Below are 24,169 nucleotides of genomic sequence, written 5' to 3' on the forward strand. Positions count from 1 at the left end.
GACCGCTCCCCCTCCCGCCTCTGCAGCTGCGTCTCCCCACTACCCAGCCGGGGCTAGTTGGGAGCGAAGGCGCGCTGAGCTGCAGTGTCTGGCCGAGAGTCCCCGTGGGAGCGTCGCGCCGCGGAGGAGCCGTCCCGGCGTAGGTGGCGTGGCCGGCCGGACCCTCCAACTGGCGCCCCTCCCCGCGCCGGGTCCCGAGCTAGCAGATGGGAGGCACAGCTCGCGGGCCTGGGCGGAAGGATGCGGGGCCGCCCGGGGCCGGGCTCCCGCTCCAGCAGCGAAGGTAACGGCGCCGCGGGGTAACGTGCTGGAGGCGCCTCAGGGAGCGGCTGGCGCGGGCAAGCGAAGCTTGGGGGCGGGGAGGAGGTAGAGTGAGCCTTCAGCAGGAGAGACGAGGGCAGGGGTCTGACTGCCTCCCCGGGACCTCCCCCCACCTCCTCTCCGTCAGGACCCCCTCCCCCCACCCCTGGCTCACCGGGCGCGGGGGAGGGGGCTAGAGCGGAGTTAGAGCAAGAAGAATTTCCACCCCTGGAATACCCCTGAAACCCTAGATCGGGGTATATGGTAAGGGATTATGAAAATCTAGGACTTTTTGTGGGGCTTTTTAGTAAACGGGGAGAGACCGGGAGCGATACCTTGGAAAGAAGCTCTGTTGCTTAGAGCGGATAACCAAGGGCTGAACTCTTGGGGTTTGCTGTGAGGGGTGCGGTCTAGCTTCGGATGTGCAGGTTGTGGGCTGTGCTGGGTATGGCTTTCTCCGGATCCTATTTTGAGAGATTCCCCACCTTGCGTTGTATTTTACACCTCAATGGAGAGAAGAGACCCCTGCTCCCCGCTTTATTTGCATGCAGACTCTTGTTAATTTCTCCTCTGGCTGTTAGTCACTAGGCAATTTTGCACGTTTTCTTTTTCTTTATAAATGTGGACGCCTGTCCTGGTTTATTTTATCAGGCTTATGGCAAAGGGTCAGTCACATTCGGAATATTTGGTTTCTGTCGGTGAAGCCGTTCCCTGTTAAAAATACAAATAATTCTATCAGAATGTGAGCATGTTTTTAAAAAGAGCATTCCAAAAATATTTGTAGGGATTTTTCACCTTTATATTTTTATAACACATCTATAAAGAAAACTCTAGAACGAATTTCACAAAACAGTTTTTAAAGGTGACCGGAATATTCCAGGATATTTTAAAAGACATTAAACAAATTATTCCTCTGCAACATCGTCATTGTTATATTCATAGTGTATCATGTAAAATGATACAATGAAATGCTGATGTGTGTAACTGGGAAATCCGTGTTCTTGGTAGCAGATGAAATACATTATTCAGGGCCATCTTGTGGATTAAATAAATCCTCTCCGTCTTTTGTGTTCCCTTGCAGTGGCGGAGCCACAGTGTTAAAGAACAGAGAAGTGATCCTTAATCATTTAGAGTTTTGCCTCCACCATTCACCAGAAAATGAAGTGGAAAGAGAAGTAAATTCAGTATATTTTATATTTTAGAGCATCCTTTTAGTGTTTGCTGTAGTACTTAACTGTATTTTTCTACAAGTGAGGTGGATGTAAGTAGGTAAGCAAGTAAATTAATAAAGAGAAGACAGCCTTAAAAAGGCCTTTTATTTCTTGCCTGTAAGACCCAGAAGTGTCTAGACTGGAGCTAGTCTTCCCATTAACATGGGGAAGACAGGCTCAGAGGAGAAGGTAGCACAGCCAGTGTTAGAGCTGAGATTAGAATCCAAGTCTCTGACTTTGAAAAACTATTACCTCTGTTAGTTTTTTTTCTGGTCTTTTTTTTTTCTCTGTGAACTTCAGATTCAAACTAGACTTTATTTTCAAGTAGTAAGTTATTATGAGATCCTCCTGATAGTCCTTATTATTTTTAGCAACATTCAGAGAGACTTGTTTCAACTATTTTAAAATAAAAACCTAGAAATGCTGTCCTTGAAAAACAAAAGTTGGATTTCCTCTCTTCCTCTTCCAAATACCCCAGTTGTTTGTATTCCGTGCCAAAATGTAGTGTAGACTTTTATTTCTATTACTGTTCCTTGTAGCAGATATGAAGCAGTTAAGATACAGGATTTTATATTCTTCAGTTACTGACAGATTTTATCTGTAATCCTTTCAACTAGGTTGGGGGATGGTGTCTATGATACCTTCATGATGATAGATGAAACCAAATGTCCCCCCTGTTCAAATGTGCTCTGCAATCCTTCTGAACCACCTCCACCCAGAAGACTAAATGTAAGTAAAAGAAGTAATTCTTTGTACATGAGTTTTTTGGAAAGGAGGAAGTGCTACTTAATGCTCAAGGTACACTTATGTATCATTGACTACCAGACTTTTTTTTTGTTTCTTTTTGATTCCTCTTGACTTTGAAATAACAATGTCTGTGGTCCAAATTTAGCTTTTCAGAATGATTTCAATTTGAAGCTCACCTTTTTATTTCAGTTTCCACTGGGATAAATATATAGCACTAGGAAAAAAATAATATGCTACTTTTATGTAGGTAATACTTATTTTTGTATAGGATGATATACACCTAGTATTACAAAGGCTCCTTTTAACAAAAATAAGAAACAGAAAACATCTCGGAATTCATAGATCTGCAGGGTTTTTTTTCCCCTGCACGATGGAAATGCAGTCTTCATTTATTAGTATGCTAAAGAGAAACATTTTATACATAGATGATAATTCAGACAGTTTGGGACTGCGACACTTAGCCTTTTTTTCTTTTTTTTTTGAGACGGAGTCTCTCTGTCGCCTAGGCTGGAGTGCAATGGCGTGATCTTGGCTCACTGCAACCTCTGCCTACCAGGTTGAAGTGATTCTCCTGCCTCAGCTGCCTGAGTAGCTGGGATTAGAGGCGCGTGCCACCATGCCCGGCTAATTTTTGTATTTTTAGTAGAGACAGGGTTTCACCATGTTGGTCAGGCTGGTCTCGAACTCTTGACCTCGTGATCCTCCCACCTCGGCTTCCCAAAGTGCTGGGATTACAGGCATGAGCCACTGCACCTGGCAGCTTTTTTTTTTTTTAACTTAAGGTAAAATTAATTCACATTCCCTCGGCATGCATAGAGTGGTAGGCAGAGCAGGGTTTGGCCAAGTTCCATGACAAGGAGAGGCTATCCTATGACTTTAAAATTTGCTGCATACGTCATCAGATGAACAAACTGAATAATTGAATTGACTCATTTGTAATATTTCTCTTTCACATTTCTGTGTTTAAGACCTGAAATTGTTTCTATATGGAAAAATCACTTGTATTTTTCATAGTTCTTCCTGTTGTCATCAGTTTTTGCTTAAAATCAACCTTTTTCCTTTTTTTTTTTCTCCTAAGACGGAGTCTTACTCTGTCGTCCAGGCTGGAGTGCAGTGGCATGACGTCGGTTCATTGCAACCTCCGCCTCCCGGGTTCAAGCAATTCTCCTGCCTCAGCCTTCCTGAGTAGCTGGGATTACAGGCGCCTGCCACCACGCCCAGCTAATTTTTGTATTTTTAATAGAGACAGGGTTTCACCATGTTGGTCAGGCTAGTCTTGAACTCCTGACCTCAAGTGATCGACTTCCCTCGGCCTCCCAAAGTGCTGGGATTACAGGCGTGAGCCACCGTGCCTGGCCCTTTTCCCCACTTTCTGTGCTAGTAGTATACAAAACGTGAGCTAAAAATACCTTGAAGGCTGGTCACCCTATTTTTTGTCCCCTTTTGGAATGTAGTGTGGTTTCTTTCCATTCTTTGCAAGTTTGTTTCTTTAATATGTCAAAATGTCTAAGAACTTCAGAACCATATGCATCTTGTGTTGCCCATCAGATTGCTTGGTTACTTGCTGCCAATTGGCTCATCTCTATAGGAAACCATTTGCAATTGGGTTGAAGTGTTAACATCTGACTTTAAGTCATTTTGACTTTGATTTTTTCTTTTTTTTTTTGTGGTGGAGTCTCACTCTGTCGCCTAGGCTGGAGTGCAGTGGCACTATCTTGGCTTACTGCAACCTCTGCCTCCCGGGTTCAAGCGATTCTCCTGCCTCACCCTCCCAAGTAGCTGGGATTATAGGCACCAACCAACATGCCCGGCTAATTTTCGTATTTTTAGTAGAGATGAGGTTTCACCATATTGGTCAGACTGGTTTTGAACTCCGGAGCTCATGATCTGCCCACCTCAGCCTCCCAAAGTGCTGGGATTACAGGTGCGAGCCATTGCGCCTGGCCAAGTCATTTTAACTTTGATTCAGAGTTAGCCAATGCTATTTACCTTCTAGTAGATTACTTATTTTGTATGTTTCAGGATCAAAAATGAATTTCTTACTGCATGGTGTTCGGCATAGCAGTTTTGTAGGGGAGCAAGAAGAAAGATGTCTTTCTCGCGTAAAGATGTCTTTACGCATTACTCATTTCTTTTCTTTTTTCCTTTTTTTTTTTTTTTTGCGACGGAGTCTCACTCTGTCACCCAGGCTGGAGTGCAGTGGCACTCACTGCAAGCTCTGCCTCCCGGGTTCACGCCATTCTCCTGCCTCAGCCTCCTGAGTACCTGGGACTAAAGGTGCCCACCACCTCACCCGGCTAATTTTTTGTAGTTTTAGTAGAGACGGGGTTTCACCGTATTAGCCAGGATGGTCTCGATCTCCTGACCTCGTGATCCGCCCGCCTTGGCCTTCCAAAGAGCTGGGATTACAAGTGTGAGCCAATGCGCCCAGTCCTTTTTTTTTTTTTTTGAGATCAAATCTCACTCTCTCACCCAGGCTGGAGTACAGTGGCGCAATCTCAGCTCACTGCAACCTCCACCTCCCAGGTTCAAGCAGTTCTCCCTGCCTCAGCCTCCCGAGTAGCGGGGATTACAGGCATCTGCCACTATGCCTGGCTAATTTTTGTATTTTTAGTTGAGATGGGGTTCCACCTTGTTGGCCAGGCTGGTCTCGAACTCCTGACCTCAGGTGATCCACCTGCCTCAGCCTCCCAAAAGTGCGGGGTTTACAGGCATGAGCCACCACACCCGGTTGTCCTTACTCATTTTGCTGAAAAAAAAAAAATGCATTTTGACCTCTTGGTGCCACTTACATTTCATTATGCCATGACTCTATCCTGAGATCCTGTTGCCCTTTTTACAAAGTTTTCTAGCGTCATTTATTCAAGGTGCTCTTATGTTCTCATGGTAAACTATAAATCATCTGCCCCACAGACTTTTATTGGGTTAAGTTTTGTGTTGATTTAGGGTTTTAGGGTTTGGGAGCCGGGGAAAAGGTAGGGTTTTATATCTGAGTGAGAAGGATATTCCTTTTGAATTTCTCAGCAAGATTTTTAAAACTTGATTAATGCAGTAGGAGATTCTATTTGAAATGCCAGAAGCCCATCAAATTAGCAGGGTATATGAAGCATTCTTATGAAGTAAAACATGATAAATATGACATTATTCATCTCTCTGGATATAATTACATGGTTAAGAAAATACTTCGTAGAGTCAATCATATATATTGCTTGGTTATTGCAATTCTAACCCTAGACTAGAAATATTTAGTGTTTTTTTTTTTCAATAGGTTTTTGGGGAACAGGTGGTGTTTGGGTTACATGAACAAGTTCTTGAGTGGTAATTTCTGAGATTTTGGTGCACCCATTACCTGAGCAGTGTATACTGGACCCAGTGTGTAGTCTTTTATCTCTCACTTCCCTACCACCCCATCCCCCAGGTCCCCAAAGTCCATTGTATCATTCTTAAGCCCTTGTATCCTCTTCATAGCTTAGCTTCCACTTATGAATGAGAACATACCATGTTTGGTTTTCCATTTCTGAGTTACTTCACTTAGAATAATTCCATCCAGGTTGCTGTGAATGCCATTACTTCATTCTTTTTTATGGCTAAGTAGTATTCTATGAGAGATATATATATATGTGTGTGTGTGTGTGTGTGTATATATACACACATATATACACGTATATATATGCACATGTGTATATATGTGCATATATATACCATAATTTCTTTATCTACTCCTTGATTGATGGACATTTGGGGAAATATTTAGTGTTTTAAAACAATTATACTTTAATATGTGTGAACACTAGATTTTTTTTAGAACAATGGAAGGAAGGTTTTATTTATAGCTCATCAGACTTGATATGTAATTGATTCAGGCCAGTATTTGAGTTATTTACAGGAAAGGAAAGAAAGTTAAGAAGAGAACCCCTCCCTGAAAGGATTCCCTATTTAATAAATGGAGCTGGGAAAACTGGCTAGCTATATGTAGAAAACTGAAACTGGATCCCTTCCTTACACCTTATACAAAAATTAATTCAAGGTGGATTAAAGACTTAAATATTGGACCTAAAACCATAAAAACCCTAGAAGAAAACCCAGGCAGTACCATTCAGACCATAGGCATGGGCAAAGACTTCATGACTAAAAACACCAAAAGCAATGGCAACAAAAGCCAAAATTGACAAATGGGATCTAATTGAACTAAAGAGCTTCTGCACAGCAAAAGAAACTACCATCAGAGTGAACAGGCAACCCACAGAATGGGAGAAAATTTTTACAATCTACCCATATGACAAAGGGCTAATATCCAGAATCTGCAAAGAACTTAAACAAATTTACAAGAAAAAATCAACCCCATCAAAAAGTGGGCAAGGGATATGAAATGTCTTCAAAAGAAGACCTTTATGCAGCCAACAGACATGTGAGAAAATGCTCATCATCACTGGCCATCAGAGAAATGCATATCAAAACCACAATGAGATACCATCTCACACCAGTTAGAATGGTGATCATTAAAAAGTCAGGAAACAACAGGTGCTGGAGAGGATGTGGAAAAATAGGAACACTTTTACACTGTTGATGGGCCTGTAAACTAGTTCAACCCTTGTGGAAGACAGTGTGGCGATTCCTCAAGGATCTAGAACTAGAAATACCATTTGACCCAGCCATCCCATTACTAGGCATATACCCAAAGGATTATAAATCATGCTGCTATAAAGACACATGCATACGAATGTTTATTGCGGCACTATTCACAATAGCAAAGACTTGGAACCAACCCAGATGCCCCTCAATGATAGACTGGATTAAGAAAATGTGGCACATGTATACCATGGAATACTATGTAGCCATAAAAAGGATGAGTTCATGTCCTCTGTAGGGACATGGATGAAGCTAGAAACCATCATTTTGAGCAAACTATCGCAAGGACAAAAAACCAAACACCGCATGTTCTCACTCATAGGTGGGAATTGAACAATGAGAACACCTGGACACAGGGTGGGGAATATCACACACCGGGACCTGTCATGGGGTGGGGGCTGGGGGAGGGATAGCATTAGGAGATATACCTAATGTAAAGGACGAGTTAACGGGTGCAGCACACCAACATGGCACATGTGTACGTATGTAACAAACCTGCACGTTGTGCACATGTACCCTAGAACTTAAAGTGTAATAATAATAATAAAAGAAGAGAACCCCTCCCTGTGTGGAAAAATTACCTCCCAGAATTCTCCAGATTCACTGGAGAAGATGACCTTGATGGTGGACTACACTGACGTAGCCTGCTTTGTTCTGGAAGGCATGCTGTAAGAGAGACATAAAGTGCAGCCTACGTTGAGAATGTGAACAGGAGAGTGAGGAAGCCTGACATGTGTTGGGTGAGGTGAGGCAGATGTAGTGGGTATGGTAAACCTACAGAATGGTGGGGACAGGGACAGCACAGCCCCTTTTAGGTATCCAGAGGGCTCCTACTTGAAATTTGGACATTTCTGTGTAGTTCCCAAAGGCAAAGTAAGACTTATTTTGCAAGGAGAGAAATTTAGGTTTACCTTAAGGAAAAACCATGAATCAGGGACTCCAAATGACATCATTAATATTATTGTAATAGTTCTGTGGAAATTACATTTCTGATATGTATCTGTTCGTATTTATGTTGTGTACCTGAGACCCTCTCATTATCACAAACAGAAGTGAAGGCCTTCAGAGCCAGTGCAGCCTTACATATAAGCAGAGTAGGGGAAATTCCCAGGGACAGACCCTGCACCACAAATAACCTTTCCTAACAGCTTGTCACTGGTGACTGCAGTTCCTAGAGAGGCATTCCTTTGGGTTAGGGCATTGATCTTCTGTTGAAGTTCAAATATCCATGGAGAAGTAACACAGTCCATTGTATAGCGAGTGGAAAGTATGTTTTATGTGGGGAGAAAGTGGGTGAGGCAATTCCGTGTATCCTAAGCGAAGGCCTATTGTGGGGGCCTTCATTGAGCAGAAGGCGTAGTTAGTGCTAGACGCTTGATGGAGGGAGATCAGACTGGAGAAATGGAGGAAGCCACTGGAGAGAGAAGAGAGAAAAAGGGAAGGGGAAGGGTATATAGGAACTTAAACTTCAATGTATTGAGAATTTTGCTGAATTGTAACCAGTGTCTTAAATATTTTATAGTTGGTGAAGTTATTATGAATTAGAATTTGATTCACACAACATCCTACAAGCAGATATTATTATCCACATCTTGCAGATAAAGAAACTGAGGCTCAGGAAGGCAACAGGGATCTACAGTTTTTTTTTTTTTTTTTTTTTTTTTTTTTTTGAGAAGGAGTCTTGCTCTGTCGCCCAGGATGGAGTGCAGTGATGCAATCTTGGCCCACTGCAACCTCTGCCTCCTGGGTTCAAGCAATTCTCATTTCTTAGTCTCCCAAGTAGCTGGGATTACAGGCACATGCCACCATGCGTGGCTAATTTGTGTATTTTTAGTAGAGACGGGGTTTCACCATGTTGGCCAGGCTCATCTCCAACTCCCAACCTCAGGTGATCTGCCCACTTTGGCTTCCCAAAGTGCTGGGATTACAGGAGTGAGCCACCACACCCAGCTGGACCTACAGCTTTTAAGTAGCATAGCCCGGACCCCAACCCAGGCCTTCTGACTCCCTGTTTCTTCAGGATGTGTTTCAGAGACTTCAGCAGTAAATATTTAGATGCATTAAAGTTAGGTAGTAAAGATTTTAAGGACAACTAGCCAAGATGCTTGTAGATGTTTGTTTTTGTTATGTAAATCTAATTAAAACCAAACAATTAAAATTCTTTTTCTAGTTCCACCAGATTTATTCCCTAATAGATTGCAGGCTGGAGTGCAGTGGCGCGATCTCAGCTCACTGCAACCTCCATCTCTCCGGTTCAAGTGATTCTCCTGTCTCAGGCTCCTGAGTAGCTGGGAATGCAGGTGCGCACCACTACACCTCGCTAATTTTTGTATTTTTAGTAGAGACGGGGTTTCGCCATGTTGGCCATGCTGGTCTCGAACTCCTGACCTCAGGTGATCCACCCACCTTGGCCTTCGAAAGTGCTGGGATTACAGGCATGAGCCACTGCGGCTGGCCAATATTTAGATTCTATATGCAGTCCTGTTTATTTTCTTGACCAGTGATAGTTTTCTATTTTGGTATCAGAGAGACTGTATGTACTTGGGCGATATCTGGCCCCTTTATTTTAAAACTAAATGCCAAGCTGTGGCTACATTTGAACTGGCTTCTTGACTTTAAGATCATATAATACATGATGTAACTATAAGTGTTCTATAAATATTTAAATTGATTAAATGATTTTTTAAAAGGACTTTTAAAACTGAATTACGGGGGCTGTCTGAAGTATGCCAACACTTAAATTTTTGTCATTTATGTTTTTTAATATTGTTTTTTGTTATTTATTTTTGGTAATTTATAAATACAATTTTTGTTTTGCTTAGGTTATATTAAAACTTCTAGTTTTTAAAGATTTGACCACTTTTTAGCTTACATTTTTAGAGATTATAACTGTAGCCCAGAGCTCCTCTGGAATTAATCTGTTCCTCATACTACAGATTATCAAACAGATAAAGGACATAATTCTTCAGGGTCCATTGAGAAAAACAGTTGTTCTTTTAAGTATCCTAGACTTCCTTTTATTTTTAACAACAGATTTAGTATTTTTATCTTTCCAGCCCCTTCTTAGTATTTCTCACTGATTTCTTTTTTTATTTTTTTGAGACAGTCGCTCTCTCTGTTGCCAAGGTTGGAATGCAGCAGTAGTGTGATCTTGGCTCACTGTAGCCTCCACTTCCTAGGTTCAAGCAATTCTCCTGCCTCAGCCTCTCAAGTAGCTGGGATTATAGGCATGCCTCACCACATCTGGCCTTGTTTTTTTTGTTGTTTTTTCTTTTTTTGTATTTTTAGTAGAGGTGGAGTTTTGCCATGTTGGCCAGGCTGGTCTCAAACTTCTGGCCTCAAGTGATCTGTCCGCCTTGGCCTCCCAAAGTGCTGGGATTACAGGGATGAACCACCATGCCTGGCCAAATTTTTTATTTTATTTTTTATTTTATTTATTTTTTTAAGATGGAGTCTCACTCTGTCGCCCAGACTGGAGTGCAATGGCATGATTTGGCTCACTGCAACCTCCACCTCCTGGGTTCAAGTAATTCTCGTGCCTCAGCCTCCCAAGTAACTGGGATTACAGGCATGCACCATCATGCCCGGCTAATTTTTGTATTTTTAGTAGATACAGGGTTTCACCATGTTGGCTAAGCTGGTATCAAACTCCTAACCTCAAGTGATCCACTTGCCTTGGTTTCCCAGAGTGCTGGGATTACAGGCGTGAGACACCACACCCAGCCAAAAAATTTTATTTTTTAAGGTGTACAATATAATTGTTTTGATACAGGTAGTGAAATGGTTACTACAGTCAAGCCAATTAAACGTACCTGTCATCTCACAGTTACCCTTTTTTCTTTTTCTTTTTTTTAAAATTATACTTTATGTTCTACGGTACATGTGCACAACGTACACGTTTGTTACATATGTATACATGTGCCATGTTGGTGTGCTGCACCCACCCTTTTTTCTTAATATTAATTAATATTAATTTTACTTAGGTGTTTGGTTGTTTTTGTCCTTCTTTTCCTCCATCTTATTTCAAAAAACCTTGTTTCAATTCAAAGAATCTTAATTCAGAGGAGTAAGTAGAGCTTTTTTCTGTGGGTCACTGTCCCTTCCAGGAGAAGACTGTGGAAAACCTAGTGAAAGAAGTGGTACTCCTTAATCAAGTAGGCTCTTGCTGGGGAATAGTTTTTAAGAAGCACCTCAGGGACCTTGGACCCTCACTGTTACCAGGTACTTGAAGAACTGGTCCAGTTGATCTCCAGAGTTCTTTCTAACTTAGAGCTTTTGTGATTCAATGAACTAAGTTAAAAGGCTGCAGTAATTTATATGGGGACCTGGGAGTAGATGATTGAACACTTTTTTGATTCCAGGCCACAGTCAACATTCAGCCCTGCTAGTCTACAGATGCTGGGAGAACCTGGAGCTGAGTTATATTAATGGGAAGGGCCCTGGAATAGGAGCCAGAAGACCTAGGTTCAAATTCTGCTTCTGTCACTTGATGGTGCCTTATTGTTTACACTTCAGTAGGCATTATTTTGACCATGCTATTTGTCCTTAAGATTTGGGAAGATACTTGAAACAATTAGTAAACAGTGTAAGATAGTGCATATGTTATACATAATCAAGTACCAAATTATGTGGCATAAACTGGACAAACTGCAGTTAGGATGTGAGGTTAATTAGTATGGGCTTGGAATAGTTCTAAGTGGAAGAGAGAGGAATTGAACTGGGCTTTGAAGGAATGTAGGAGTCGAGGGGATGAGGGGTAGAAGGATTCCCAGTACAAGGACACATCTTTAAAAAGGAACCTGGCATGTGGGGGGCATGGTAAGACCATCTTGTCTTGAACAAAGCAAGGCATGTATGGGGATTAGGGATGGCTGCAATATTCAGGGAGTCTGGAAATTAATATAACATAAGTTGCTAGAGACTCTTGCTTTTCTTATCTCCTTTTTGGATCATTTTAACCTTAAAGTAAATATGACTGGATATGTTTTGGTGTTATTCAGTTAGAGGAGGGAAGATTCTTCCATCTTTCTGATGTCTTTAATGACTTTAACATATTCATTGTCTCTTTCATAGATGACCACTGAGAAGTTTACAAGAGATCATACTCAGCACTTTTTGGATGGAGGTGAGATGAAGGTAGAACAACTGTTTCAAGAATTTGGCAACAGAAAATCCAATACTATTCAGTCAGATGGCATCAGTGACTCTGAAAAATGCTCTCCTACTGTTTCTCAGGGTAAAAGTTCAGATTGCTTGAATACAGTAAAATCCAACAGTTCATCCAAGGCACCCAAAGTGGTGCCTCTGACTCCAGAACAAGCCCTGAAGCAATATAAACACCACCTCACTGCCTATGAGAAGCTGGAAATAATAAATTATCCAGAAATTTACTTTGTAGGTCCAAATGCCAAAAAAAGACATGGAGTTATTGGTGGTCCCAATAATGGGGGGTATGATGATGCAGATGGGGCCTACATTCATGTACCTCGAGACCATCTAGCTTATCGATATGAGGTGCTGAAAATTATTGGCAAGGGGAGTTTTGGGCAGGTGGCCAGGGTCTATGATCACAAACTGCGGCAGTACGTGGCCCTGAAAATGGTGCGCAATGAGAAGCGCTTTCATCGTCAAGCAGCTGAGGAGATCCGGATTTTGGAGCATCTTAAAAAACAGGATAAAACTGGTAGTATGAACGTTATCCACATGCTGGAAAGTTTCACATTCCGGAACCATGTTTGCATGGCCTTTGAATTGCTGAGCATAGACCTTTATGAGCTGATTAAAAAAAACAAGTTTCAGGGTTTTAGCGTCCAGTTGGTACGCAAGTTTGCCCAGTCCATCTTGCAATCCTTGGATGCCCTCCACAAAAATAAGATTATTCACTGCGATCTGAAGCCAGAAAACATTCTCCTGAAACACCACGGGCGCAGTTCAACCAAGGTCATTGACTTTGGGTCCAGCTGTTTCGAGTACCAGAAGCTCTACACATATATCCAGTCTCGGTTCTACAGAGCTCCAGAAATCATCTTAGGAAGCCGTTACAGCACACCGATTGACATATGGAGTTTTGGCTGCATCCTTGCAGAACTTTTAACAGGACAGCCTCTCTTCCCTGGAGAGGATGAAGGAGACCAGTTGGCCTGCATGATGGAGCTTCTAGGGATGCCACCACCAAAACTTCTGGAGCAATCCAAACGTGCCAAGTACTTTATTAATTCCAAGGGCATACCCCGCTACTGCTCTGTGACTACTCAGGCAGATGGGAGGGTTGTGCTTGTGGGGGGTCGCTCACGTAGGGGTAAAAAGCGGGGTCCCCCGGGCAGCAAAGACTGGGGAACAGCCCTGAAAGGGTGTGATGACTACTTGTTTATAGAGTTTTTGAAAAGGTGTCTTCACTGGGACCCCTCTGCTCGCCTGACCCCAGCTCAAGCATTAAGACACCCTTGGATTAGCAAGTCTGTCCCCAGACCTCTCACCACCATAGACAAGGTGTCAGGGAAACGGGTAGTTAATCCTGCAAGTGCTTTCCAGGGATTGGGTTCTAAGCTGCCTCCAGTTGTTGGAATAGCTAATAAGCTTAAAGCTAACTTAATGTCAGAAACCAATGGTAGTATACCCCTATGCAGTGTATTGCCAAAACTGATTAGCTAGTGGACAGAGATATGCCCAGAGATGCATATGTATGTATTTTTATGATCTTGCAAACCTGCAGATGGAAAAATTGCAAGCCCATTGGTGGATGTTTTTGTTAGACTAGACTTTTTTTAAACAAGACAAAACATTTTTATATAACTATAAAAGAATTCTTCAAGGGCTAATTACCTACCCAGCTTGTATTGGCCATCTGGAATATGCATTAAATGACTTTTTATAGGTCAATGCATCTTTGTTATTATCGTCAGAGGTATTTCAACTGATGTATTATACTATTGGTTTAAATCTCTTTCTCTCAAGATAGAAGGTGTAGCAAAAAATGTATCCCAACTACTCACTTTTAGTGTCCCTCGGCGTCTGTTCTGGAAAGGGTAATTTGGGATGTGGTGTTAGTTGTGGCTGAGAGCCAATGCTAGGTCCCTTACCCCAGTAGGCCATTCTCTAGGCTCATTCTAGGTGAAAGAGCTCACAGCAGACTGTGGGGTGGGGGAGCACCAGGAAGCTGTTGGTGACCTGGACAATTGGTGTCCCTGGTTTTCAGTGACTCATTCCTCTTCCCTTCAGTTCTCTGATGTTTGGTGTTATTATGTTGTTATTTTGCCTCTGATTTGTTTCCTAGTCACTCAAAGCATTTTACAGAAGCCTTACCACTTTACCAAATAACCCTGTAAGGTGCTGATTTAAAAATTGAGTCATATGCATCCTTCCTTCTTTCCTCTCCCATGTCCAAGGAAGATAAAACAGCTTCTCTGCCACAATTGACCCAGAATGCTAAAGATAGAGAATCAGCATGAAAACGGCAGCTCCCCAGCTTTGTGGTACTCCACGGACCAGCCTCCTTGCTGCATTTTCATAGAATCTCTTCCTTATAAAAGTAGTCACTCTCGGGTAAACCTTACTACAGTTTAAAAATGCTTCCCTCTTCTCTTTACAGCTACCTGCCACCTTAATGTGCCACATTTTTTCCCACTTTCACTTTAAGCTTAATGCTATTCCCTAGATCTGAGTGAACTTCAGTTAGAAGAAAACTAAAAATCCAGAAACTGGTGATAATCAATTGTTTTCCCCTTTATGTTTCTTAATTTTATTCTCTTCAACAGCTTTTCTTTTTCTCTGCTAAGATTTAAACAGTGAGGGCTGATAATAAAACTAGTTGTTAAGCCAGTGTCCTACTTAGAAGGGTGGAGAATGGACAGAAACTAACTCATTGCTACTGGGTTTTGTTTGTTTTTTCCAGTCCCTTCCTCTATTTCTGTTCTCTTCCAGAACAAAAGTATGCTCAAGTTCTATCCTAAATGTGTACTTTTGGCTGGGTGTAGTGGCTCATGCCTGTAATGGGAGGCTGAGGTGGGTGGATCCCTTGAGTCTGGGAGTTCAATACCAGCCTGGGCAACCTGGTGAAACCCCACCTCTACAAAAACAAAAATTAGCCAGGTGTGGTGGCACATGCCTATAATCCCAGCTACTTGGAAGGCTGAGGTGGGAGGATCGCTTGAGCTGAGATCGTGCAGCTGCACTCCAGCCTGGGCAACAGAGTGAGACTCTGTCTCAAAAAAAAAGTGTGTTCTTTAAAGTAGAATATTTGCTTTTTACAATATAGTTCTCAGAATGATCCAGTTCCATTTATTCTAGAATGTGGTGCAAACTTGACGAGATTGGAAGAAGCTCTTCTTGTTGGGCAGTGTAGTAACAAGAAAAGAAAAGAAAAATACCATGAGTATATTATTTAGGGAACTTTTGCTTTATCCAAAAGTAGTCATGACTGCTGTAGCATAGGCTGTGAAAAATGAGAGAGTGCAAATCTCTCTCATTTAAATGTCCAGGATGGCTTTAGTCTCCCAAGTACAAAGGCCAGATGGCAGAGAACAGCTTAAACTGAGCCTTTAGCCTCATTAATAGGAGGAAGTATTGGTACTTTTGGCGACTAAGAAACTGGATTATTTAAAACCTTAACTATCTCCTTTACTCCTGGTTTACAGAAGGCAATAAATATACAACTCCTTTAGATCCCTCTAACTGCTGCTGAATTTTCTTTCTTTCTAAGTCTGCATCCTATCTCTTGATTGCATTGTCTGAAGAAGCTGTGTGAAATTTGTCTGGTCATTGGTTTTCTTGTCTGATAGTGGTATCTTGATCTCTTCACATGTCACAGTAAATGCTGCTCATAACCCATCCTCGTCATCTTTACTCATCACTGCTTTCTTCAAGGGAGGTCTTGAAACTGCCTCACCTACCTCATGATCTGCTAGTCGAAATAGTGACTCTTTGGAAGATTGGTAGTCTCTGAATGAATTATCCAACGTCTGCTTCCCCACATTAACTGCATTGCATAGTTTTGGGAACTTTGCAGGTGCTAAATCTTCATGGCCATGAAGATGAAACACCTTGAGAAATGGGAACACCTCTTCACTGTGTACTTGGATCAGCCTTCTTTCAACTACCAAGAAATGCATGATTTCTCTGCCAACTCCAGGAAGTAGTACAGCACGATTGAATCCTTCAGTGAATCTCTTCATCATAACATAGGGTGTAAAAGCTCACATCTACTCAAAAAACTCAAATCTACTTTTTCAGTAGATATGAGCTTACATTGACTTATGAATGATTTTCTTGTAGGCCCAACTGTGTCACGACCCTCCAGTTGAAACAAAGCATGAGTTATTTTTATATTGAGTCCTTGAACTGCTAGCCAGGTAGATGTTTCCTTAAAGTCCAGAGCAGGATCCAAGTCAGATGAAGGAGGTGGCACACCTGGCTTAACTGCAGATCAGGGAGCATTGAACCTCTACAATTTGCTGCATTGGATTTGTGCTTGGGTTTCTCACTGAATAGTAAATTAGAGAAAATGCTGCTTTTACTATTTTGCATTTTATATCAACATTAGCAGCCTGTTCCCACTCAGGTGCTGTCCAAGGCACATGTGTCCTTGGGATGTTTGGACAGAACGACCTGGCTTGATGTATTTCTTGGGCTCTGGTACCACATCATAGAGTTGGTTAAATGTAGTCAGTGGCAGTGTCAAGACAGCTGACACTGTCTTCCGAGAGTGAATGTGTTTGCCTTTGGAACTGCTGCTAACACCATGTGTGGGGCGGCGAGCACATCTTTAGGTGGTGGCAAGGCTGTATCTGATTGACACAGATCTGCAATCCCTAACACCATATTGCTGTTGTCCTGAATTTTCTAACTTGGAGAAATTTAAGGATCTCCTGCATTATCTAGGCAGAGCCTATGTTGAGGTTGTTTTGCCAGTTGTTATCAGTGTTTAAGAAGTGCTCCTGCAAACAAACTGTTAAAAGGATTGTTAAACTGTTAAAAGGACATCAGACCTCATAGGCATCTGATGTACACTGTGTTTTGGTGTTTGTGTTTTTAGAGTTCTAGCCAGTACTGTGCCTGAACTTGGGAGAGAAAGGAGCCTGTGGCTGAGGTTGGTGCATGCTCTATTTCTGTGTATCAAATGGACTATAAGGTTACTGAAACTGGGTTAAGTGAAAAGGCATAGACAACTTATTACACTGTAGACAGATTTTAGAAAGCTACAGGAAGGCAAATGGATGTTTCTGCCTAAATTTGGCAACCTAGAGAGTGATGCAGAGCAGAGTCACTGAGGTTGGCATGCCTGTCTTCTGCAGGCCAATGCAAGTTTTAGGAGAGTGGGCTGCTTAAAAACATGGTGCTTGTCCACATGAATTTGATGGTTTATGGGTGGATTTCAAGCTTAGGGACAAGTTGTGGTTTTTAGAGGCAGTAACCCTATGCCACCTTTTTGGCCACTGTTAAAGTTTCACTTGGATCCCTGCCCAGCCATAGCAATGAATGACCGAATTGGATCAGTTAGTGTAGAAATTCAGACTGTCTCTTCCTCAGTTATTGGATTGTTCTTTAGCCATTTTTCTTGTAGTCATTTCAGTCAAACTGGTTAGGTTAAGTGACTTACTGATTTCTAAATTAACAAAATTGAATTTCCAAATTGTTTCTGACATGGTGAGAGTTGGGTTAGAATTTTGATTTCATTCCCCAAGTCATTTTTTCTTTTTCTTTATTTTTTCTTTTTGAGACAGAGTCTCACTCTGTCGTCCAGGCTGGAGTGGAGTGGTACAGTATTGTCTCACTGCAGCCTCAACCTCCCAGACTCAGGTGATTCTCCCACCTCAACCTCCAAAGTAACTGGGACTACAGTCATGTGCTACCATGCCTGGCTAGTTTTTTGTATATCTGTAGAGGGGAAGTTTCACTATGTTGCTCGAGCTGGTCTTGAACTCCTGGGCTCAAGTGATCTATGTGCCTTAGCCTCTCAAAGTGTTGAGATTATAGGCGTGAGCCACCGTGCCCAGCCTCATTTTTTCTTTCAATATTGAAAATTGGCTAATCCACCTAATACTGCTCATCCTCTTGTATTCTATCCTACGTTCTATCCTCAGAGTTATTGATGTACTCTTTCATCATGTGCTATCATGATTTCTGCTTAGATTAGAAAGTAAGCTTCAAATGGGCAGGCCCATGTCTTCATATTGTTCTGAATTACAGATTTTGATGGCCGCTGATCATGTGCAGATGATGGAAGCTCATTTCCTTCCATGAACCAGGAGCATGCTCGCCTCTTCTTTTAAGTTGACCCACACAGTCTCTGATGTCTTCTTTTTGGGAAAGGGTAATCAGATAAGGATTATGTAAGGACGCTTTCTTCTGGTCCAGTGTTAGATACAGTTACCTTGATAATAATGAAAAAAATGAATACCACCAAAACCTAACTATGATGTAAGAATTCTGCTTCTGCTCCCCAGGGGCTCTGAAAGAGTCTAGCCTGGATCTTCTTTCCCAGAGGAAGTTTGACTTATGACCATATTAGTATGCTTATTTCTCAGTGTTTAAGGGAGTTGGGGCTGACAGGTTAGCTGGCTAATGTCATTACATTTTAGTTTTTGTGACATTTAATCTGTTAAGAAGGGGGCTTATTGCATAATCAAAAAAAGAACAATAAAAAAATTAAAATTTCTACTGTGAAACTATTTTGATCTGTAGCAGCTAGTCATGTTAAAACACTTTCTGTTTTGCTTAATTCGTAACTAGGCATAATTAAAGTTAAATGCTAAATTTTAGGTAGCAGCTGATAAATGCTTCTAAGCTTTCCTGACAGAATACTCCTACTACTTTGGTGAATCATGGAAAATTCTTTCTCCTTTATTTTTAATTATTTCTTTTGCATCTGTTATTGATGTCATCAACACAGAAGTTGGAAAGGTGACAAAGATTGTTCTAGACTGCCTCTGTATGCTTTTTCTCTTCTGAAAATTAAAAATACGTACTTATACCTTGAGCCAGGTGGAACTGCCAGAACATGTTTTCCTCCGTGTCTTCAGTCTAGGTGACCAGTCTGTAGAGCGCTTTAACTTATTAGGCTTAGAGCAGCGGCAGGCATCTATGCTGTGGAAAACCTGGAGTCAGTACAAATAAGGAGTAAGAAAAGGCCAGGGATTGGCATATCAAAGAAGAGTTCTGCTCTGCCAGAGATTAGCCTCCCAGTTTTAAATATATTTTTAATATCCCCATTTTAACATATCCCATTTTCACCTTCAACCTATACTTCCGGAAGCCCAAACTTTTAAAGAATGTACCTCCAGACCTGGCCTTCAGCCTAATATGATTAGGGTGTTTTTCTGAGTGTCTGTCAAATTATACTGGCTAATTTCAATGAGAAAAGATTTTAAGAGTCATAGTGAACCCATCCATAAAAGGACTAAAAGCTCTCTGGTTCCTGAGATCCACAACCCCTGAGAGAAGCCAAAACTACAAATACATCGTCTAGACTTTGAAGAAGCAGGATATGATTCTTAATATAGCTCACCCACCGCTAAGTCAAGCCTAGACTCTAATATTTTTCTATAACAGGAGAAGCCTCCCTGACTGGAGACTAGAAAGAGTCTCACATCTTCTGCCACCACATGAATAGACTAAAAAGAAAGGAGAGTCCCAGATGGGGCCAAGTGGTGACCTGTAGCTATTTCAGCTCAGAATGTCAGCCTCTAAAGCATCAGGTTTGAATGACTTTGGTGTCATGGGATTCTGTCCATTGTCCGTTTGAGTCTGCTGACATGCTTCCTCTGGAAAGTGCAGTTTGACATGGATGAGTCAGTGGTTTTTTATTTTGGGGTGTTTTTTAAAAAATAAAAATGAATTACTTCGAGAATTTTTTAGCATCTCCTGATTATTTCAAAACCAAGGCCGAGAACTGTCGCAGGCAAGAACTTGTGTGCCAAACTCTGAAGGAGGTGAGTACCAGTCACCTGGTAATTAGGGCTGTGCGGCAGGTACAGCTTCTCTCACTTGATGACAATGATACAGAAAGAAAATCTTGGGAAGGGACAAGGCTTCCCTGAGAAACAGCCTTACAGAGAGTCCACCAGTATTCCTCCTTTAGTACCCAGAGCTTCTGTTCACAGTCTGCTTTGTGAGCTCCAGCCTTGCTGTGAAGGAAAATGGGAAAACATGTAGAATGCTCAGGGCTGACCATCTCCCAGGAACCTGAATCAGCAGCTCTCCCATTTACCCTCTTGGGGCCCAAGCTCAGCTTAAGGATGAAACCTGACACGCAACTTTAAGGAATACAGTTTATTTGGGAAGTTTGGATGTTTTTCTTAGGTCCAGGCCTCAGTCTGTGGGATAACTTTAAAAGCCTAAGGGAACTGAGCAAATGAAAGAGGAAAACAATGTTCCTAAGGGCTGTGGGCTCTGCTCCACCCTGCTTCTGATCTGGCCCTGAGCCACGATTGCCCTGGCAACAGGAGCTAATTGGATACCTAACAGGGACTGCCTTCTGCTGCCCTTGAGTTGTCCCCTAGATTGTTGTGGCGTGAATACAGTTCACTCCAGCCTTAACCTCCCTGGCCTCAGGTGATCTCCTACTGCAACCTCCCAAGTAGCTGGAACTACAGGCATGTATCACCATGCCCAGCTAATTTTATTTATTTATTTATTTTTGTTTTGAAGATGGAGTCTCACTCTGTTGCCCAGGCTGGAGTGCAATGGCACAATCTCGGCTCACTGCAGCTTCTGCCTCCCAGATTAAGTGATTCTTCTGCTTCAGACTCCCGAGTAGCTGGGACCACAGGAGTGCGCCATCACACCTAGCTAATTTTTTGTATTTTTGATAGAGACGGGGTTTCGCCATGTTAGCCAGGCTAGTTTTGAACTCCTGACAGGTAATCTGCCTGCCTCGGCCTCCCAAAGTGTTGGGATTACAAGTGTGAGCCACCGCGCCCGGCCAGTTTTTTTGTGTGTGTGTGTATTTTTTTTTTTTTTTTTTTTTTGTAGACATGGGTTTCACCATGTTGGCCAGGCTGGTCTCGAACTCCTGGCCTCAAGCCATCTGCCCATCTCAGCTTCCCGAAGTGCTGGGATTATAGGAATGAGCCACTGTGCCCAGCTTTCCCTGGATTCTTGAACAGGGTTTTTGCCTTATGGGAGCCCAGCCTAAAGCTAGAAATGGACCTTCCCATATTCACATGGAGCAAATCCAGGTTAGAGACATTAACTGCTGCTAGAGGAACTATAGACCAGGCAGAATTTGAAAGAACATTCAGCCTGCAATATCCCTGTTAAAATTTACCCATGATCAGGCCGGGCATGGCGGCTCAAGCCTGTAATCCCAGCACTTTGGGAGGCCGAGGCCCACGGATCACTTGAGATCAGGAGTTCAAGACCAGCATGGCCAACACAGTGAAATGCTGTCTCTACAAAATGCAGGAAGATTAGCCGTATGTGGTGGTACATGCCTGTAATCCCAGCTACTCGGGAGACTGAGGCAGGAGAATCACTTGAACCCAGGAAGCGGAGGTTGCAATGAGCCAAGATTGCACTCCAGCCTGGGCAACAGTGCGAGATTCTGTCTCAAAAACCAAACAAAACCTATGCTCAAAGGCACCACAAACCAGGATACTCCCATGGCTCTTTATGCCTTTTAAGACAAAAACTATCAGAGCTTAGAAAAGGCAGTGAAAATGGCAATGAGGACTACTAGTGCATTGGCTATTGCTTTTTACTTTCTAGGAAGGAATTTGTCAGTCCAAAGGCAGAAATGTAAAGTGACTGCATCTAGTCTGTGCAGATACTAAGGACTGACCTTGACCTTCCGGTAGAGTGAGCCTGGACATGATTTGACCTCATTTTGCAGAGGCTGCTCGGCCCTGCCTTTGAATCTGGCTGTTGATGATCTCCTGATTGAGGAGCACATCCAGGACACCCAATCTGAACCACTGCAGAGAATTCTTCAATCATTCCCAGGGTGGACCCCTGACCCGAGCTGTACTCATCTCTGCTATTCTCAAGCATGTCTATATAGGCCTTTGTTGGTGCATTGATTCTTTCACCAGTGACTTGTTGAGCAACTGTTGTGTGCAAAAAAAGCACCCTAGTGGCATTTATCAAGGATAGGGAGTGTCAGCAGCATTGCTGACCATATGTTTAGAATCTAACAAAAGCTAGGCAATGGCTTCAGAGAAAACTTGCCAGCAAGTTATCTGCACTCTGTTCTGGTTTAAAATTTGTGTAACTCTGACAGTGAATGGGATGGGGAGGGGAGATGGTTTCAGAAGAGAATGTCCTCTGAGTCTGTGCATAGTATAGAATAAGGGGCTTCTGTCCTGAGCTGAAGGTGGAGGAGAAAAGATGGTAGGAATGAAAGGCATGAAAGACATGGCTATCCACTAGCAACTTGGCTCTCACCTCCCTGTTTCTGACCTTGAAGATGAGATGGGGTTACCCTTCAGGTTTCTCTGCCATGATTTCAGATCACGGGTTTGGCTCTTTCTTCTCTCTCATCAAACTGATTCTATCCCAGATTAGCCATCTTGAGGTCCGCGGGGGAGGAGGAACCAGCAGACCAGGCTTCCCTAGTTCTCTTCCCCGATTCCCTCATTTCCCTCAACAAGTAGCCCGCTGTGTTGCTGTTTTCCTGGTTGCTAAAACTACATTGCTTACTTCTGTCCCGCTAACAATCCAGCCAGAGCCTGAGACTGAGGTGAATACAAGAGATGAATTCAGAAACCTCATCCCTGGGATCTTTCACCCGAGTTTTTGAGCCAGTGTCCCACATTGTCCTAGTGCCATTCCCCTCTCAGCAAACACTCTTCATTCATCGCTTTTCCCTTTGGAACTGAAGTCACTAGCTGCTTTAAAATGCCAGCGAGATGTCCAGGCAAAGTGGCATGAGTGAGAGGGAGGAGGCCTCAGAGCTCTTTAGGGGACCAAGAGGAGTGATGGACCACAGGTGCTTCCTCTCAATGCTGCTAAAATAACGAGGGGCAGACGCTTCCGTGGTGGGTCTTCCTGCAGGCACAACTGTTTCCCAACCGCTGTGTCACACACGCTATTGCTACCCCTTTCCAGCCCAACCTGGCCTGGGGCAGCTGCATTTCAAAGAGAGGACTTCCTCTGTTCTTCATTTAGTACCAGCCTTAAATTCTACTACATTCAGAAGGGGAGGCGCCGCTTTCGCTGGGAAAGCTGGGCTGGAGCCGGAGGAACACACAAGGCGGAGATTTCCCAGGCCACAGAGTCGCAGTTGTAAAGTTAGAAACCTGGTAGGGAACAGCTGCGGGAGCCTCCTGGGTGCGAAGTGTCCTACCTCCCCAAACCCTGCGGCTGCACTTCCACGGGGCTCCCCGAGGGGGCGCCAGGCCCCGCCTCCACCTTTCTCTGCCTTCTCTTCAGTCGCTCAGTAAATGCCCAGTGTACTCGGTGGTCCAGGCGCTGTGCTGGATCCATTCAAACATAACACACATGTTTAGTGGAAGGTCAAACATGTAAAGAATTGAAATACAACGAGAAGCATATGATGGTAGACTTGAACTAGTGCCCTAGGAGCCAAGTGTTCCTCGAAAGACCCATTCGGATGAAGGGTCCCTCACTAGCCATGACCATTTCCTCTCCTTTGTTTCCCTTATTTCTACCCTAGCCACCACCCGCAGCACCAGTGGCCACCCACTATCTCCAGTGCCTTCTGCCTCAGAGATTGGGAATGAATGGTGCCCAGGCTCTTCCCAGCTGAAGAAGTGGGAGGAAGAGTGCCCAGATGGAGAGATCAAACACCCGTCCCTTCAGTTCACGGCAGAGCCAGGGTTTATGACCAGACCCCTCCCTGCTGTGACCAACCCCATCCCGCCGCCACTGTCGTGTTTACAGCGCCTTTTCAGCAGTCCCCATCCCACTCCCCAAAGCTGCCAAATGGGTTTATTTTTACCTACTGGGTTGGAAAAGGGGCAAAGGCTAAGGCTGGGGCAGTTCTGTGGCGCCAGCTGAGGCTTAAATACAATGAGAAAGTCCCACCCTGCCAGCTCTGCCTGAAGAGAACCCAGTAGGAAATAAATAGCGCTGTGTGCCCTGCCTGGATGCCTGGCCTGCATATGTCTGCCTGGACTCCAGCCTGTCACATGAGCCGAGGCGGGTTAAAAAGAGAGCTCGGGTGATCTCCCAGCTCAGGTATCTGTCCTGGCATGAGGAGCTGTGGGGTGAGGGTGCCAGCTTTTCTTTACAGGGCCTGGTGGACAGGGAGGCCCAGTGGGCAGGGGCAATTTGGGCCAGGGAGGGAGTGGGCCAGGAAGGGAGCCGGACAGGTGGACTTGGCCCCA

The 24,169-nt window shown here is 43.3% G+C and overlaps 1 protein-coding gene across 14 annotated transcripts; it reads left to right on the plus strand.

Moving 5' to 3' along the window:
* DYRK3 (dual specificity tyrosine phosphorylation regulated kinase 3) lies at positions 1–23,925 on the plus strand. 14 transcript variants are annotated; one of them, XM_033199302.1, is made up of 7 exons: positions 1–283; positions 2,129–2,240; positions 11,961–16,975; positions 18,072–18,195; positions 19,434–19,579; positions 19,740–19,813; positions 23,497–23,925. In XM_033199302.1, exons 1-3 carry the CDS (start codon positions 207–209, stop codon positions 13,536–13,538), a joined length of 1,767 nt encoding a protein of 588 aa, XP_033055193.1. In that variant the 5' UTR covers positions 1–206; the 3' UTR covers positions 13,539–16,975; positions 18,072–18,195; positions 19,434–19,579; positions 19,740–19,813; positions 23,497–23,925. The 14 variants fall into 14 exon arrangements, with proteins under 14 accessions (XP_033055193.1, XP_033055191.1, XP_033055192.1 ...); XM_033199300.1 differs by having other exon boundaries at positions 11,961–16,971; XM_033199301.1 differs by lacking the exon at positions 18,072–18,195.
* Positions 23,926–24,169: the final 244 nt, after the last annotated feature.

Source organism: Trachypithecus francoisi, unplaced genomic scaffold (genome assembly GCF_009764315.1).
Source record: "Trachypithecus francoisi isolate TF-2019V2 unplaced genomic scaffold, Tfra_2.0 Lachesis_group5, whole genome shotgun sequence".
Lineage (NCBI taxonomy): Eukaryota > Metazoa > Chordata > Mammalia > Primates > Cercopithecidae > Trachypithecus > Trachypithecus francoisi.

What these genes read in the sequence shown, in the direction of transcription:
- DYRK3 (XM_033199302.1), top strand. Translation starts at nt 207, where the DNA reads ATGGGAGGCACAGCTCGCGGGCCTGGGCGGAAGGATGCGGGGCCGCCC. An exon ending in CTCCCGCTCCAGCAGCGAAG is followed by an intron (nt 284 to 2,128) that starts GTAACGGCGCCG and finishes CCTTTCAACTAG; the next exon opens with GTTGGGGGATGGTGTCTATG. An exon ending in CTCCACCCAGAAGACTAAAT is followed by an intron (nt 2,241 to 11,960) that starts GTAAGTAAAAGA and finishes TCTCTTTCATAG; the next exon opens with ATGACCACTGAGAAGTTTAC.